The sequence below is a fragment of the Littorina saxatilis genome, linkage group LG16 (genome assembly GCF_037325665.1).
Source record: "Littorina saxatilis isolate snail1 linkage group LG16, US_GU_Lsax_2.0, whole genome shotgun sequence".
Taxonomy (NCBI): domain Eukaryota; kingdom Metazoa; phylum Mollusca; class Gastropoda; order Littorinimorpha; family Littorinidae; genus Littorina; species Littorina saxatilis.
In genome coordinates, this window is record NC_090260.1 from 34,354,461 (window position 1) to 34,369,615 (window position 15,155).

At 43.2% G+C, this 15,155-nt stretch overlaps 1 protein-coding gene across 1 annotated transcript in view; it reads right to left on the reverse strand.

Moving 5' to 3' along the window:
• Nucleotides 1-328: 328 nt before the first annotated feature.
• LOC138950903 (aminopeptidase N-like) overlaps nucleotides 329-15,155 on the reverse strand; it is a 36,957-nt gene continuing 22,130 nt past the window's right edge. Inside the window, exons 14-21 of the mRNA XM_070322603.1 lie at nucleotides 14,743-14,798; nucleotides 13,727-13,874; nucleotides 12,970-13,046; nucleotides 12,204-12,314; nucleotides 8,776-8,943; nucleotides 7,771-7,911; nucleotides 6,034-6,115; nucleotides 329-5,440 (exon numbers count right to left, since the gene is read on the reverse strand). Coding sequence (XP_070178704.1) covers nucleotides 5,294-5,440; nucleotides 6,034-6,115; nucleotides 7,771-7,911; nucleotides 8,776-8,943; nucleotides 12,204-12,314; nucleotides 12,970-13,046; nucleotides 13,727-13,874; nucleotides 14,743-14,798 — 930 coding nt within the window. The 3' untranslated portion in view covers nucleotides 329-5,293. The remainder of the gene's footprint in view (nucleotides 5,441-6,033; nucleotides 6,116-7,770; nucleotides 7,912-8,775; nucleotides 8,944-12,203; nucleotides 12,315-12,969; nucleotides 13,047-13,726; nucleotides 13,875-14,742; nucleotides 14,799-15,155) is intronic.

Sequence of the window (15,155 nt, forward strand, 5' to 3'; positions counted from 1 at the left end):
GATGTTGGGAGCAGAGAAGGCACCCTTTAGCTGCCATTATATGTAATAATACACATGTACGTACTCATACCAGCACAAAGTATCACTTCCACGACATGGGATACAACCGAAGTAACGTTCTCTTTGGCTTCAAGCAAGCTGATTGCCTCCCCTGGAGACCGGTTTCTCAATTTTTGGCTGAGTTGTTTGTAATGGAAGTTTTTGTTATCCGATTCTCGAAGTGAACTTCCCGGGCCCTTGATAGGTACATTAAGATTGTGATTATTGGATACACAGCAGCGAAGAACAGTCACAGGTATGCCATCTAAAAACCGACACCAATTTCAAAAACTTTTTTTGACACTGACATCATGAGGGTCAGTACCATATTTATTTGGAACATCGACAGGATTACAGAAAAGGTATTTGAACACAGACCCGTTCACAAGCACATTATGTGTTACAAATATATGGTTCTTGTACAATGCAATGGGACTACTAAGGTTGATTCATACATGTATACGATGTGTCTTTCACCACAGAAAAGAAATGGACAAACGTGCATTTTTTTCGCGGATTTTTAGCTACTTTGGATTCTCAACATGAGAATGATGAAAAATTGTTTTGACTGGGCGAAACCAAATCAATAGGGCAAATGTGGACACGGTGTATTTATTTACCAGGCCTGGTATGCAGGGCTGAGCTGCACGAACCGAAAATGGGTACCTCCCAAACGGGAGAGAATACTCAGGATTTGATTCGTTGAAATTACAAAAAATCTTAATTTCAACCAATCCAACACAGTGATGGCGCTAGTATTTTTTCAAACCGGTACGTAAACTTTTATTATGCAAACAGTCCAGAAAAAAAACCCGGTAGGCTGGTCATTGGAACCAGTAAGAGTCCAACTCAAAGTACTTTTTTTTTTTTTTTTTTTTACCGGCAAAAAAACCCAGGTAGTTCTAAAAATTAACCGGTATAGATCATACCTGCAGCCAATTTTGTTCCGGTATTTTCGCGTTTCAACCGGTAAAATACCGGAAATTGCCGGTTAACGCCAATACTGCAACACCGCGGTTGGCTCCCACCCGGTTGGTAACTTTCTCGTACACCTCGGCCCAGGAGTCGAGGTTGAGAGTGTAGCCCCAGATAAACTCTAAACTCGATTTAATTTAGCCCTAGTGTAAAATATTCTGATGCAGAAGGTGGGGTTAGTCATACTGTCGCTCCACAGTCGGGGACAACTATCCTGCCATATTGCAGCTGCTAGGAGGTGAGAAAAAAAAGGATCGAGAATAACCAACGGGTTAGCTAGCCCTTCTTTGAAAAAAAAAAGAATGGGAGGTAATGGGAACGTTTATTATTGACAAAACAGAACGTGACATTTGCTTTGAAGAAGACAGACAGACAAACACTTATGAAAGAGATATGCCCGCAAGGTAATGATCAATGACGAAAGATGATATGCACGCGGACTGGGTGGCCGAGTGGTAACGCACTTGCGCTCGGAAGCGAGAGGTTGCGAGTTCGACCCTGGGTCAGGGCGTTAGCAATTTTCTCCCCCCTTTCCTAACCTAGGTGGTGGGTTCAAGTGCTAGTCTTTCGGATGAGACGAAAAACCGAGGTCCCTTCGTGTACACTACATTGGGGTGTGCACGTTAAAGATCCCACGATTGACAAAAGGGTCTTTCCTGGCAAAATTGTATAGGCATAGATAAAAAAAAATGTCCACCAAAATACCCGTGTGACTTGGAATAATAGGCCGTGAAAAGTAGGATATGCGCCAAAATGGCTGCGATCTGCTGGTCGATGTGAATGCGTGATGCATTGTGTAAAAAATTCCATCTCACACGGCATAAATAGATCCCTGCGCCTTGAGTCCGAGTCTGGAGATACGCGCGCGATATGAGACTTCATATAACATTTTGCAAGCGAGCCACACGATCTTGAGATAAGTTCATTATCTGTTTCATAAGTGTCGGTCTGTCTGTCTGTCTGCTTCAATGACCTGTGGGTCGATCTACTATTAAATGTAACGTTTTGTTTTTGTCAATAATAAACGTTCCAATTACCTACCATCATTGTTTTTATATTCTGAATTTTGGAACGTTGGCAGGCTATCTGGTTTGGGATTGTATTCCCTTCTGTTACCTTGACTACTGCATCGCGCTAAAATGTCGCCGCAAGCTTCCGGATTGCTCGTCTGGACTAAGCTGCCAACACAAAGTCAAATTAACTTCAGCTCTTACATACCAAATCTGAACCCTAAAAGGTATAGTACAAGGTGTTACTAGCATCAAATATACTAAATCTTGAGATGAAAACAACAAGAACGCAGTTTACTCGAGAAAACGTCTAGTTTTGAATGCATACAAAGAAATCAACACATACTAATTTCACACAACATCAACGTAAATGTAATGAAAACGGTGTTTTGTACGCCTATATGATTTCATTTCATTTCCCTTTAGGATAACAGCAGAAAAGGAAGACCACGATTCTCAACAAACAATACTGCAATGACACATATCCTTTGAAATAATGTTGATACACAATTATCAAAGAAACTCTTTCATATCTTGACGATGGAGATTTGGGACTTCTCGGTAGCTACAATTAATACGAATATAAAACAAAGTCGAACAATATTATGCTTACAAGTAGGAAATCAAAATATAATAAAAACTGTATTCTCCTTTTGTTTTAAAGATCTTTGGAGAAAAGCTCATTTTGCTCAGAACCCTCCTAGTTCTGTGAAGAAAAACACACACACCAGCGAAGTGAAATGCACTCATCTATATGTAATCAGTAAACTAGGAAAAGAGCGCACTGCTCGCTGTGTTGGACAGTTTCGACTAAACACACATCCTTTGTACAGAACAAGTTCACAAACTCTACAGATCAAACTCACAATCATCCCAGAATTATGTACACAAGCATGGGAAAAATATATGTTAACCCGTTCACATCGAGCAACTTACAGTTAGTTACAATCATCGCAGGTTTACGAATACAGCAATCAGTAATCAGTTTCCGAACTCGTGAAGATAGTTACAATCAGTTGTCTTCAAAGGAAAGCACACCATCAGAGACTGGCCCATTTTAAAGCTTTTCGGGCAGCTAAATCAGTTCCATATCAGGCAAAATGCAACAATACACTTCACAATCATTTCACACAAGCGCCACTGAAGTTTGTCTTCGGTCAACGACATGATTGCGCATACACCATCCAAGAGAATTGCGACTTAAAGTACACAAGTCTACCCATACAGTGCTGAATAAACGTTGTGTTTCCCCCACTGGAGTGCTCAGCTACAAACTTTCAAAGGCCGGAAGTGTGATAAGCAACCAGTCATACATTCCATGGCTTTGTAAACTTGTATCTGAATAAAATACTGTTTAAACCAACCAGTCACCTCATCAAAGATACATCAAACATACACATATTTGGGTTCTCAAGAATCCACGATGTCATTGTCTCTCTTTATATGCTCAGTGTGGTAAAATAAGCCAGGAGCTTATTTTACCTCTTGGTGAATAGCACTGTAATGGCATATATTCCCTTTAGCCAACAAAGTCTTTTCAAGAACCAGTTTCAAACTGCGATATATTAGCAGTTTTCCCGACATCAATCTTACAGTCACAGATCAAAAATGTTACACACACCACACCTTTACTGGTAGCCAATTATAGTCTTTTACAAAAAATCATGCTAGCATACAACCACACACTCACAAGTTCAGAGTGTGTTCAGCAAATCAGTTACCAATCCACTCGTTGCATCCCAGAGAAAACACTAACTCTGCTTCTTCATAGTGTGTTACTCTCAGCCATCAGTCCAGTAAGCAGAATCATCTCTATGAGCTGGGTACGTGCAGCTTTCTCTAATGCAGTGGTTGTTCTGCCGCCTGCCTCTGTGTGTAGAGGTTTTACCTGCTCCGGAAGTTAGCACTGCAAGGATGTAGTGTAGTGTTGGCAATAATCCGACAACAAATCCGTTCCAGTCCAGTTCCAGTACCAACTGGTGTTGGCAGTCAAAAACTTCTTTCAAATCCGCGAAACATATGCTGTCATTTGCGCAGATTTGCCAAAAAGGTGACACCAAGATCTGCCCTAAGCTTCTGAACAATGTGTATGTCCATTTCAGCCAGTTTGACGAAGGATATACATTCTAGCAACATCCCAGCACTGTCAACTTTGTCCTTGGCCAGAGGAGGTCAGTAACTCAACTGCCCTGTACCTTCAGTTTGTAACAATCTGGCATGTTTCGGGATTTTGTCTCAGTCAACGACCATGTGCAACAGCAATCTGGAGAAAAGCTACGGGCTGGAGAAATCCATTGCACCGTTGTTGTGTGAACCTGTACGTCAAGCATTATACCCAAATTGTCTCTTCAAGAATCTGGTGTTCGTAGCAAAGTCAGAATTAAGCACCCCTACAGCACTCGTGCTTCATGGTCAATATCATCGTTCTTGAGGGAAGAAAATAACAAACCGTAACAGTTTTCAGACAAAACACAGTCCTTGCAAATGTTTCGAACGCGAATATCCCAGCCGCAACAACACCAACTGCATTGAGGCCAATCAATTTACTGCTCTTACAAGCTAAGCTTGCTAAGCGAGTTGCTGAGGGTTTTGTGGGGCTTTTCCATTCAAGTGATGATGTTCAAAACACCCCAAGAGCATTCATGCAACATCAACATCAATGTTCTTGTTTAAGAAAACAATACCAAAAGAAAGCGAAAAATATTGTTGGTAGATAGAAAACAGTCCTTGCAAAGGTTTCAAATGCGCATAACCAGGCCACGATCACACAGAATGAATCATGACCGATGGATTCACTGTTATACAGGGTTAGCTTGCTGAGCCAGTTGTTGAGGGTGCTGTAGTTTTTGCCCATGTAAGTGATGTCCACAAATAACCCAGTGCAAACAAATTATAGTTTTTGTGGACAAACCACACTAAGATTAAAAGTTAAGCTTGCTGAGCCAGTAGTTGAAGATGTTGAAGTTCTTTTTCATCTGAGCGATGTCAAAAATAAAGTTAGTGTAGATGTAGACGAAACACAATCCTTGCAAATGTTTAGAATGCGAATACCTGGGACACAATCACACAGAATGCACTGTGACCCAAGCATTCACTGCTCTACAGCTCAAGCTAGTTTTTGAGTGTGCTGTGGTATTTTAACATCTGTGCATTTTCAACAAAAACAGTGTAGCTGTAGACAAAACACAATCCTTGCAAATGTTAAAAATGCAAATAACTGGGACACAACCACACAGAATGCACAGCGCGCGACCCATGAAGTCACTGGTCTACAAGCTAAGCTTGCCGAGCCAGTTTTTAAGTGTGCTGTAGTGTTGTTCCATCCAAGCAATGTTGCTCCGTGCCTTCTCCACGGCCTGAAGGAAAGCTCTATTTCCTGATCCTTGATTGGGATTCTGTGCCATGAAGTCATTAAGCTGCAAAGAAACCAAGAACACTCCAGTTTAGTTTACAGCTATAAATATTCAAAGCCCAGAACTGTTGTGTAGTATGTGTTTTTTCTGTGATAAGGTATGACATTTTTGAAAACTGATCTTTGGGGTGTAAATTCCCATTAGCTTGGGAGTGTGTGCACGCCCGGGTACGCCCCCCTCCCCCAACACACACACACAATAACCCATACATTTGCACACCAGCCCTCCCTCTCTCCCTCCCTCCCTCTGTCTGTCTGTCTGTCTGTCTGTCTGTCTCTCTTTGACTATCTATCCCTCGCTCTCTCTCTCTCTCTCCCCCCTCTCTCTCTCGCTCTCTCTCTCTCTCTCTCTCTCTAGGTGTAGCCTTAAATCTTAATCCTTGTTAAATAAAGTTCAATTCAATTTCTCTCTCTCTCTCTCTCTCTCTCTCTCTCTCTCTCTCTCTCTCTCTCTCTCTCTCTCTCTCTCTCTCTCTCTCTCTCTCTCTCTCTGACAAGCTACTATCTAACTATCTAAATGACTTGCTAACGTACATAAAAGCTGATCACTCTCAGATCGACACAATGTGAATGTCAAACAACTAATCATTCACATACCTGCTGCAGATCAAACTCAGTGTTGAAGGATGACGTCACCGAGCCAATCAGATTGGATAAGGCAAAGAAAGAACCACCATGTCTGCAGAATAAACAGAATCATTCCAATTTGATTTTAAGAACACAATTCCAAACGAATGTGCTGTCGTGGGGACCAAAACACACCCAGAATACAACAGAGAGATACCAGGGAAACTAATGACTAACTCGGAATGGATGTTGCTCCAGTTTGCTGAGAAGAAATCCGAGGCAAGCCATGCCGAAGAGATCGATCATGTTTTTTTTTTCATGGGATGCCAACAAACAAAGACAAAACAAAACAAACAGACCAGGACCGAGCATACTGGACAAAACAATGTCGGAAGAAATCAAGGGCAATGTCCCAAATTAACTCTGACCTCAATAGACCACCATTGCGTTATGTCTTTAAACATGTCATTAACGCTGATGTAATCAATCGAATTTCAAAGTCAAAGTTCTCGCTTTTGACACGATTTTACCTCAATTTTGACACATTATAGAGGCTCACGTTGTCTGTTTGGTACGTAGAGGTTACATGCCGAGTCTCAGTGATTATTAAAAATAATGGTCGAAGTTGGCGGATCATGAAAAATGCGAGCTTCAGCGAGCTTTTTCATGACCGCGAACTGAGACCATTATTTTTAATAATCACTGAGACGAGGTGTGTAACCTCTTTATTCCTCCTTTCTTCAGTTATTCAAAGAAAACAGGAGTTTTTGTGCGAAAGTTTGATCGAATCCGAATCACTCAACCAGTCAACCTGCGCAGGCGATCGATTAATGCGCGGTTGTATAGTTCCGTGCAAATCATTCCATTCTGTTAACACTTCTTGTCAGTTTCCCTGTTTTGGACTAAAATCAAGTACACAGATATGCTGTTATTCTGCTGTGGCGGTAAAGGCAGATATTGTGTGTTCTGTTTATGTTTTAGTACCGCTTAGGATAATGTTCTTTCGTCAAATGGGACTAGCAGACGAACTTTTGCACCCGTGTTCCAACGTTAAAAACTGTATGAAGTTCAGTTTTCTGGGGAAAATAGTGTATGAAACCGCTTTATGTTGTTTAAATTGATGAGATGTGTGCATTTGGTTGCGTGTGATCTGTTTATAAAATGAAATATTGTTGAAAACTGACCGTCGGATTGCAGTCAGTGTTGTCGAAGAAACTGCGTTAAAAGAAGGGGAACTACTCTTGTCGCTAGAGTATGAGTTACTTGCCTTGGGAATTTGCTTGTGATGAACGGTTTGTGCACGGCAGATCTAGATTCAGAAAGCAACCGACCTCATGGATTTTATTTGGAGATTCATGTGTTCAGGCCTGTAGTTGTTAATTTAAATGCGGTATGTTTGTATTGTTTGCTCCAGAGATGTATACTTCGTACGTCTAGAGCGTTCGGAACTTTTCAGTCGCAAAAGTAGTACCGAAACAGAACAGCTTCTCAACCCATTGCACTATCGAGGATTCAGGCTGTTGCTGGCTCGTTATTTGTTTGGTTGCTGGGTCATTATCGAAAAATAACTAGCTCTACAAGTTTACAGAGGTAAAGAAGCAGAGGGGGGAATAATCTATAATAATCAACAAAAGAACAAACAACAACGCTCAAGTCTTACGTTCGAAACTAAAAGACGCGACTTAATCATCATCTATAATGTTTGGTACCATGCGATAGCTCCTTGAATGTGGGACACTCTTCTCAAGTTTTACCACTGTGACTTACTCAGAATGTATGGTGGGCCAGTTGGCCCTGAAGAAATCCCAGGCCAGAGACCTCCCGATCTTGTTGCGGGCGATGCTGCTTATCACCTTCAGGGCATCCTGCTTGCGGATCTCGGAATGCATCATTGACAGCTCCAGGTACCTGGAACACCGGAAAACAAATCTGAACACTAAATTCTGTAAAGGATTCTGCCTTAGGGTGTCCGGTTTGTGGATCTCTGAAGGCATCAGGGACAGCTCCAGGTAGCTGAAACACCAAAAAACAAACTTGCTGAAAACTCAATACTGTATGGAGGGTTCTGATTCAAGTAGCTGAAACACCAGAGAACAAACTGGCTGAAAACTCAAAACTGTACAGAGCTCTGTTTCAGGGCGGATTTTTGCAGGTATCATGGACAGCTCCAGAAAGCTGAAACAACAGGGAACACATCTAACATTTGTTAAACACTCATAACTGTAGAGGATTCTGGATTAAGTAGCTGAAAAACCAGCAAAAAATCTTGCTGAACACTCAAAACTGTACATGGCTCTGGTTCAAGGTGTCCTGTTTGCATATCTCTGCAGGCATCATGGACAGCTGAAGGTACCTAAAGCACTAAAACAAGGAACACATCTCACGTCTGTTGAAAAGTCATACATTATGAAGATTGTGGTTCTGGTAGCTAAAACACCAGAGAACAATCTTGCTGAACACGCCAAACTGTGCTTCTGGTTCAAGGCATCTTGTTTGCAAATATCTGCAAACATCATCGATATCATCTAAAAGTAGCTGAAATGCCTGAGAACAAACTTAATGAACACTTAAAATCTATACATGATTCTGGCTCAAGGCGTCCTGTTTGAGGATCTCCGCAGCAATCATGGACAGTTCTTGATAGCTGAATCACCACAGAACACATGTGTTGAAAGACTTTAAACTGTACATGGTTGTGGTTCTGAGGCAGTGAGCCGAACCGTTTACACAGGAAGGACGTCGACTACGTGTGCCTCTAATAAAGGAACTCACCGGCTGAGGATCCAAATGTGTGAAGAACAGGCCATTGCAGTGAGAAGCCTGGCCTCTTCAGCCGCCACCTGGGCCAGCTTGTACTGCTGGTAGGCAAAGGTCCACTCCTCCAGGCCGCCCTGTCTGATGGCCGTGCAGTACACCGTGCCCTTTAGACCGGCGTCTACACTGTAACACAGACATACACTTGTACTGCTGGTAGACAAAGGTCCACACTGTAACACAGAAATACACTTGTACTGCTGGTAGACAAAGGTCCACACTGTAACACAGACATACACTTGTACTGCTGGTAGACAAAGGTCCACACTGTAACACAGAAATACACTTGTACTGCTGGTAGACAAAGGTCCACACTGTAACACAGACATACACTTGTACTGCTGGTAGACAAAGGTCCACACTGTAACACAGAAATACACTTGTACTGCTGGTAGGCAAAGGTCCATACTGTTACCCAGACATACACTTGTACTGCTGGTAGGCAAAGGTTCACACTGTAACACAGAAATACACTTGTACTGCTGGTAGACAGAGGTCCACACTGTAACACAGAAATACACTTGTACTGCTGGTAGACAAAGGTCCACACTGTAACACAGACATACACTTGTACTGCTGGTAGGCAAAGGTCCACACTGTAACACAGACATACACTTGTACTGCTGGTAGACAGAGGTCCACACTGTAACACAGACATACACTTGTACTGCTGGTAGACAAAGGTCCACACTGTAACACAGAAATACACTTGTACTGCTGGTAGACAGAGGTCCACACTGTAACACAGACATACACTTGTACTGCTGGTAGGCAAAGGTCCACACTGTAACACAGACATACACTTGTACTGCTGGTAGGCAAAGGTCCACACTGTAACACAGAAATACACTTGTACTGCTGGTAGACAAAGGTCCACACTGTAACACAGACATACACTTGTACTGCTGGTAGACAGAGGTCCACACTGTAACACAGACATACACTTGTACTGCTGGTAGGCAAAGGTCCACACTGTAACACAGAAATACACTTGTACTGCTGGTAGACTGAGGTCCACACTGTAACACAGCAATACACTTGTACTGCTGGTAGGCAAAGGTCCACACTGTAACACAGACATACACTTGTACTGCTGGTAGACAGAGGTCCACACTGTAACACAGACATACACTTGTACTGCTGGTAGACAAAGGTCCACACTGTAACACAGAAATACACTTGTACTGCTGGTAGACAGAGGTCCACACTGTAACACAGACATACACTTGTACTGCTGGTAGGCAAAGGTCCACACTGTAACACAGACATACACTTGTACTGCTGGTAGGCAAAGGTCCACACTGTAACACAGAAATACACTTGTACTGCTGGTAGACAAAGGTCCACACTGTAACACAGACATACACTTGTACTGCTGGTAGACAGAGGTCCACACTGTAACACAGAAATACACTTGTACTGCTGGTAGACAGAGGTCCACACTGTAACACAGACATACACTTGTACTGCTGGTAGACAGAGGTCCACACTGTAACACAGACATACACTTGTACTGCTGGTAGACAGAGGTCCACACTGTAACACAGAAATACACTTGTACTGCTGGTAGGCAAAGGTCCACACTGTAACATAGAAATACACTTGTACTGCTGGTAGGCAAAGGTCCACACTGTAACACAGAAATACACTTGTACTGCTGGTAGACAAAGGTCCATACTGTTACACAGAAATACACTTGTACTGCTGGTAGGCAAAGGTCCACACTGTAACACAGAAATACACTTGAACTGCTGGTAGGCGAAGGTCCACACTGTAACACAGACATACACTTGTACTGCTGGTAGACAAAGGTCCACACTGTAACACAGACATACACTTGTACTGCTGGTAGGCAAAGGTCCACTCCTCCAGCCCCCCCCCCCCCCCATCCCATCCTCCCTTATCAGACAGTCCCCTTTAGCCCATCGTCTATATTGTTGACGAAAAGATGGGAAATAGAGAACAGTGAGCATAGTTGTGTCCCTGCAGTGCACCCTCCGTTTCAGCGTGTACCGTACATTGATCAACAGGAAAACCACACGAATTGAGGACCAGTGAGTACAGTTTGAATTGAACATATATATGCGAGTAGTCAAGTCTTCTGGCTTGACTTCGCAGAGGAAGATTTATGAAGGCATTCCTCGTCTGATGCAAGCTGATGAGACCTGCGCAAGACAGACAGGACCTGACACAATGCCTTACAGAGGACGGGAAGATTCGGGTCAATATCAAAAAGTAAAATAATACATTTGTACCGTAAAACCCCTAGCAAACGCCCAGTATCTAGCAAACGCCCAGTATCTAGCAAACGCCCACCCCCCACTTTTGGCTAAAAGTTGTGCAGAGGGGTCACTACTTAGCAAACGCCCACCCCTTTTTTGCTTTAAAAATAATTTGTTTTAAGACACTCGGCCTCCTTTATCTACGATTTGTGCACACTGTTCCATGATTCGCCGGTTTTTTCTTCTTCTGAAAACTGATCTTTGGGGTGTAAATTCCCATTATCACAGAACGTTGATCTTTATTTCTGTAAACAAACGGTGTGTTTATTTTTCATTAAAATTGCATAAATCACATGTTGTATCACTTTTTTTTTCTTGTGAAAATGTGATGACACTTTATCTTGCAAAGGGGTGTATACCTAGCAAACGCCCACCCCTTACTTGTACCCGAAATCTGTGCAGAAGGGGGGTGGGCGTTTGCTAGGGGTTTTACGGTAGTACTGGTGGGTAAAGGTACTCTCTTCCTTGTTCGATGGCCGTACAACAGGCACCGTACTCTTCAGACCCTGAGACCAGCGTCTTTGCTGTTTACCGGGGATCGAAAACAAGCGAGTCAAGTTCAATTTCAGCATATCAGAGTTGTCAAGTATCTTGGCTTAGCGTTGCGAACGAACATTTATGAAGGCTCCCTTCGTCTGATGCCAGCACACTGGTTGCCCCTGAGCCTGCTGGTAGCCAACGACTTAAGGGGGCCCGGGTAGCTCAGGTGGTAGAGCACTGGACTTGTGATCGAAAGGTCGCTGGTTCGAATCCGGGCCGGGACGGACACGGGTCAACTTTATGTGCAGACCCAGAGACGGTATCCATCTCCCACCCCCGTGTCACCACAATGGCACGTTAAAGATCTTGGTCATTCTACCATAAGTGCAGATGGCTGATACCACCTAAACACGCATACATCAAAAGCCGTGAGGGCGTAAAAACTCGAATCGTATAAACCAATTCATGTCCAATATAGGCAATTAAGACCTGACGGACAATAAGCCCCTTAACATTTACTTTTTACCAACGACTTATTCTCCACATGTCTGTTTGTGCTCAATTGATTGAGTTATATGTATGCAGTATACTAGTATTTAAATACATTTGATCACACCAACTTACGGATTTTTGGCGGGATCGGCCATCCATTGTCTAAAGAGTGTAGTGGCGTTGTCAAGGCAACTGCTGTCGTCATAGTAACAGGCCTTAGAGGACAGTAAAGAGCGCATGTACCTGTTTTAAATTGAAAAAAAGGAAATTGAAATAAAAATTAACATTTTAAAAAGAATGACATGACAACAGTCACGCACACAAGAAGTACATGTAAGTAAACGATGTGTGTAACCATATATACGAGAAAAAGAAAGAAGAGAAGATAGCATTACGAACCACAGCGGGGAAAAAAATCAGCATTCCTTTGGGGAGGGGAGGGGGGAGCTGTGTGACGACAGACGCAGGCCAGAAGTATAAAATAATAACGAGGAATTCACTGAACCACAACTGACAAGTATTTGTCTACAACTCTACAGAACATTCTTGAAATAGAAGAATTCCAGAGATAAGTGTGTCTGTGTCTTTATGGGTTGTCGTGGAGTATCCTTTGAAGGTCAAGCAAACCTATTCAATATATATATATATAGCTCATTAGGAATCACCAAAGAAGAAACGCCGTTGGTGTGAATTCTGAGCTCCGCGTGTTTGAGTAGTTGGGTGTGCACTTTCTATCGTGTTGTGTTTCAATGTTTGAACGTACTGAAACCAGGTACTATCCCCCCGTGTACTGCACATGGCTGAAACAAAATCTGTTGTCCTGTCTTTTGTGTTTTGTCGAGGTATGCCAGTTTGAAGCTCACACACTCACTCACACGCCTGCTAACACAAAACTTACGACTGTAAGTGTGTGGCTCCTGTGTTGTTCATTCCGACTTTGCTGAAGGGGGCCTGGATCTTGGATGTCATGAATTTCTGTCGGCAAAATGACATAAATAGGATTTCAATGAGTGCAGAACGATAGCAACAGGGTGACAAAAATAAAGGTGATGCTGGTATTTTTTTTTATTGCATGTTCACTGGCTGCACATCTGCATGCTGAGAGAGAAAGAGAGCGAGAGAGAGAAACAGACAGACAGACCGACAAACAGACCGACATACAAATGGACAGACAAACAGACCGACAGACAGACCGACATACAAATGGACAGACAAACGGACAGAAATAGACCGACAGACAAAGAGCATGCGCGCGCGCAAGTGAGAGTGTGTGCGTGTGTGTGTGCGTGTATGCGTGCGCGCCTGCGTGCGTGCGTGCGTGCGTGTGTGTGCGTGCGTGCGTGTGTGTGAGTGTGCGTGTGTGTCACGTGAGTGTGTGAGTGTGTGTGTGAAAGAGACACACTGAGAGAGCAAGACAGAGGGACACTGACATGCAGACAAAGAGCATGCGCGCGCGCAAGTGAGAGTGCGTGCGTGCGTGCTTGTGTGTGTGCGTTTGTGCGTGAGTGTATGCGTGCGTGCATGCGTGCGTACGTGCGTGGGTGTTTATGTGAGTGTGTGTGTGTATGTGTGAAAGAGACACACAGAGAGAGCAATACAGACGAACACAGACATGCAGACCAACATACAGACTGCTAACAGACAGACAGGTATACCTCAAAGTCTCCATACAGCCCTGTTCTTGAAAGCATCGTATCCACATACGACAGTTCGCTTGTCGCAACGTCCCAAGGGAGATAATCCATCTCGTTCTGAAGGTACTCTACAGTCTGAAGGGCGATCTCCATCGGTAGGTAGCTTCCCCTGAAACAATTCTCCTGGTGTGTCAATGAGCAAATGATTTTGCACGAGTTTACCGAGTCCTCGCCCCCATAACAAGAAATTCCTCCCAGGTAGGAAAAACACCCCCGTTGGTCAAAGGGAAATAACCATTCTCACTGCCACCAACTGAGAAGGTTATTTCCCTTTGACCATTAATATGTCCCTCTATAAGTCCTTGTAGAATCTTAATCCACCAATAACTCCCTAACCGTGTGTTTGACTGGTCCCAATTTTTGTAAGGACCGTCTCAGGAATGTATAGAACCTGTTCACCAAGTTTGGTGACGATCGGTCCGTTCATTTTTGAGATCTATATGCGAACACAAACACACAAACACATCGAGCGAATCCTATACACACCCCTATACCGGGGGTGTAAAAACACATCGAGCGAATCCTATACACACCCCTATACCGGGGGTGTAAAGACAGAGACAGATGAATTGAAAGAGGTATTTAGAAAGAGAGTGAAAAAGAGAGAAAGATAAATAGGCAGAGAGAGACAGAGAATTTTGGATAAAGGAGAAAGAACAAAAAATAATATTAATAATGTGTCAAGCACAAAACAATAGACGATGTTCGGAAGTAACTCTGTCAAGTTTGTATAGGTTGTGGAAGAGTTGCTTTCCCTTGTTTCCATAGAAACACTGAGGCAAGGCTACAATGTCTCGTGTAGCTTGCCTCAGTGGACTCAGTGTTTTTATTGAAAAAAATGGAAAGCAACTCGTCCCGGCACAACCATATACAAAGCCAACAGAGGTATTTCCGGAATATGTCTATTTCAACAGCTTAATCTCAACATATCAAATTTGGGAATGAATAACGACGTAGAATCTGTGGAAAATTCTTACTTGGCTAAACTCCACGCGTCATTGATGATCTGGGCACGGTTGATTGGAGGTATTACCTTTGACAAAAAGAATGTTGACATTGGTGTGCGTAGGCAGGAAGCACGCACACGCACACATTCATTGAAGCACACTCGTTCACACACACACACACACACACACACACACACACACACACACACACACACACACACACACACACACACACACACACACACGTCCACAGACACACACACACACACACACATGCCCACACACACACACACACACACACACACACACACACACACACACACGTAAGTAAGTAAGTAAGTAAGTAATTAAGTAACGGTAAGTAAGTGAGTAGCACGCAAACGCACACATTCATTGAAGCACACTTGTTCACACACACACACACACACACACACACACACACA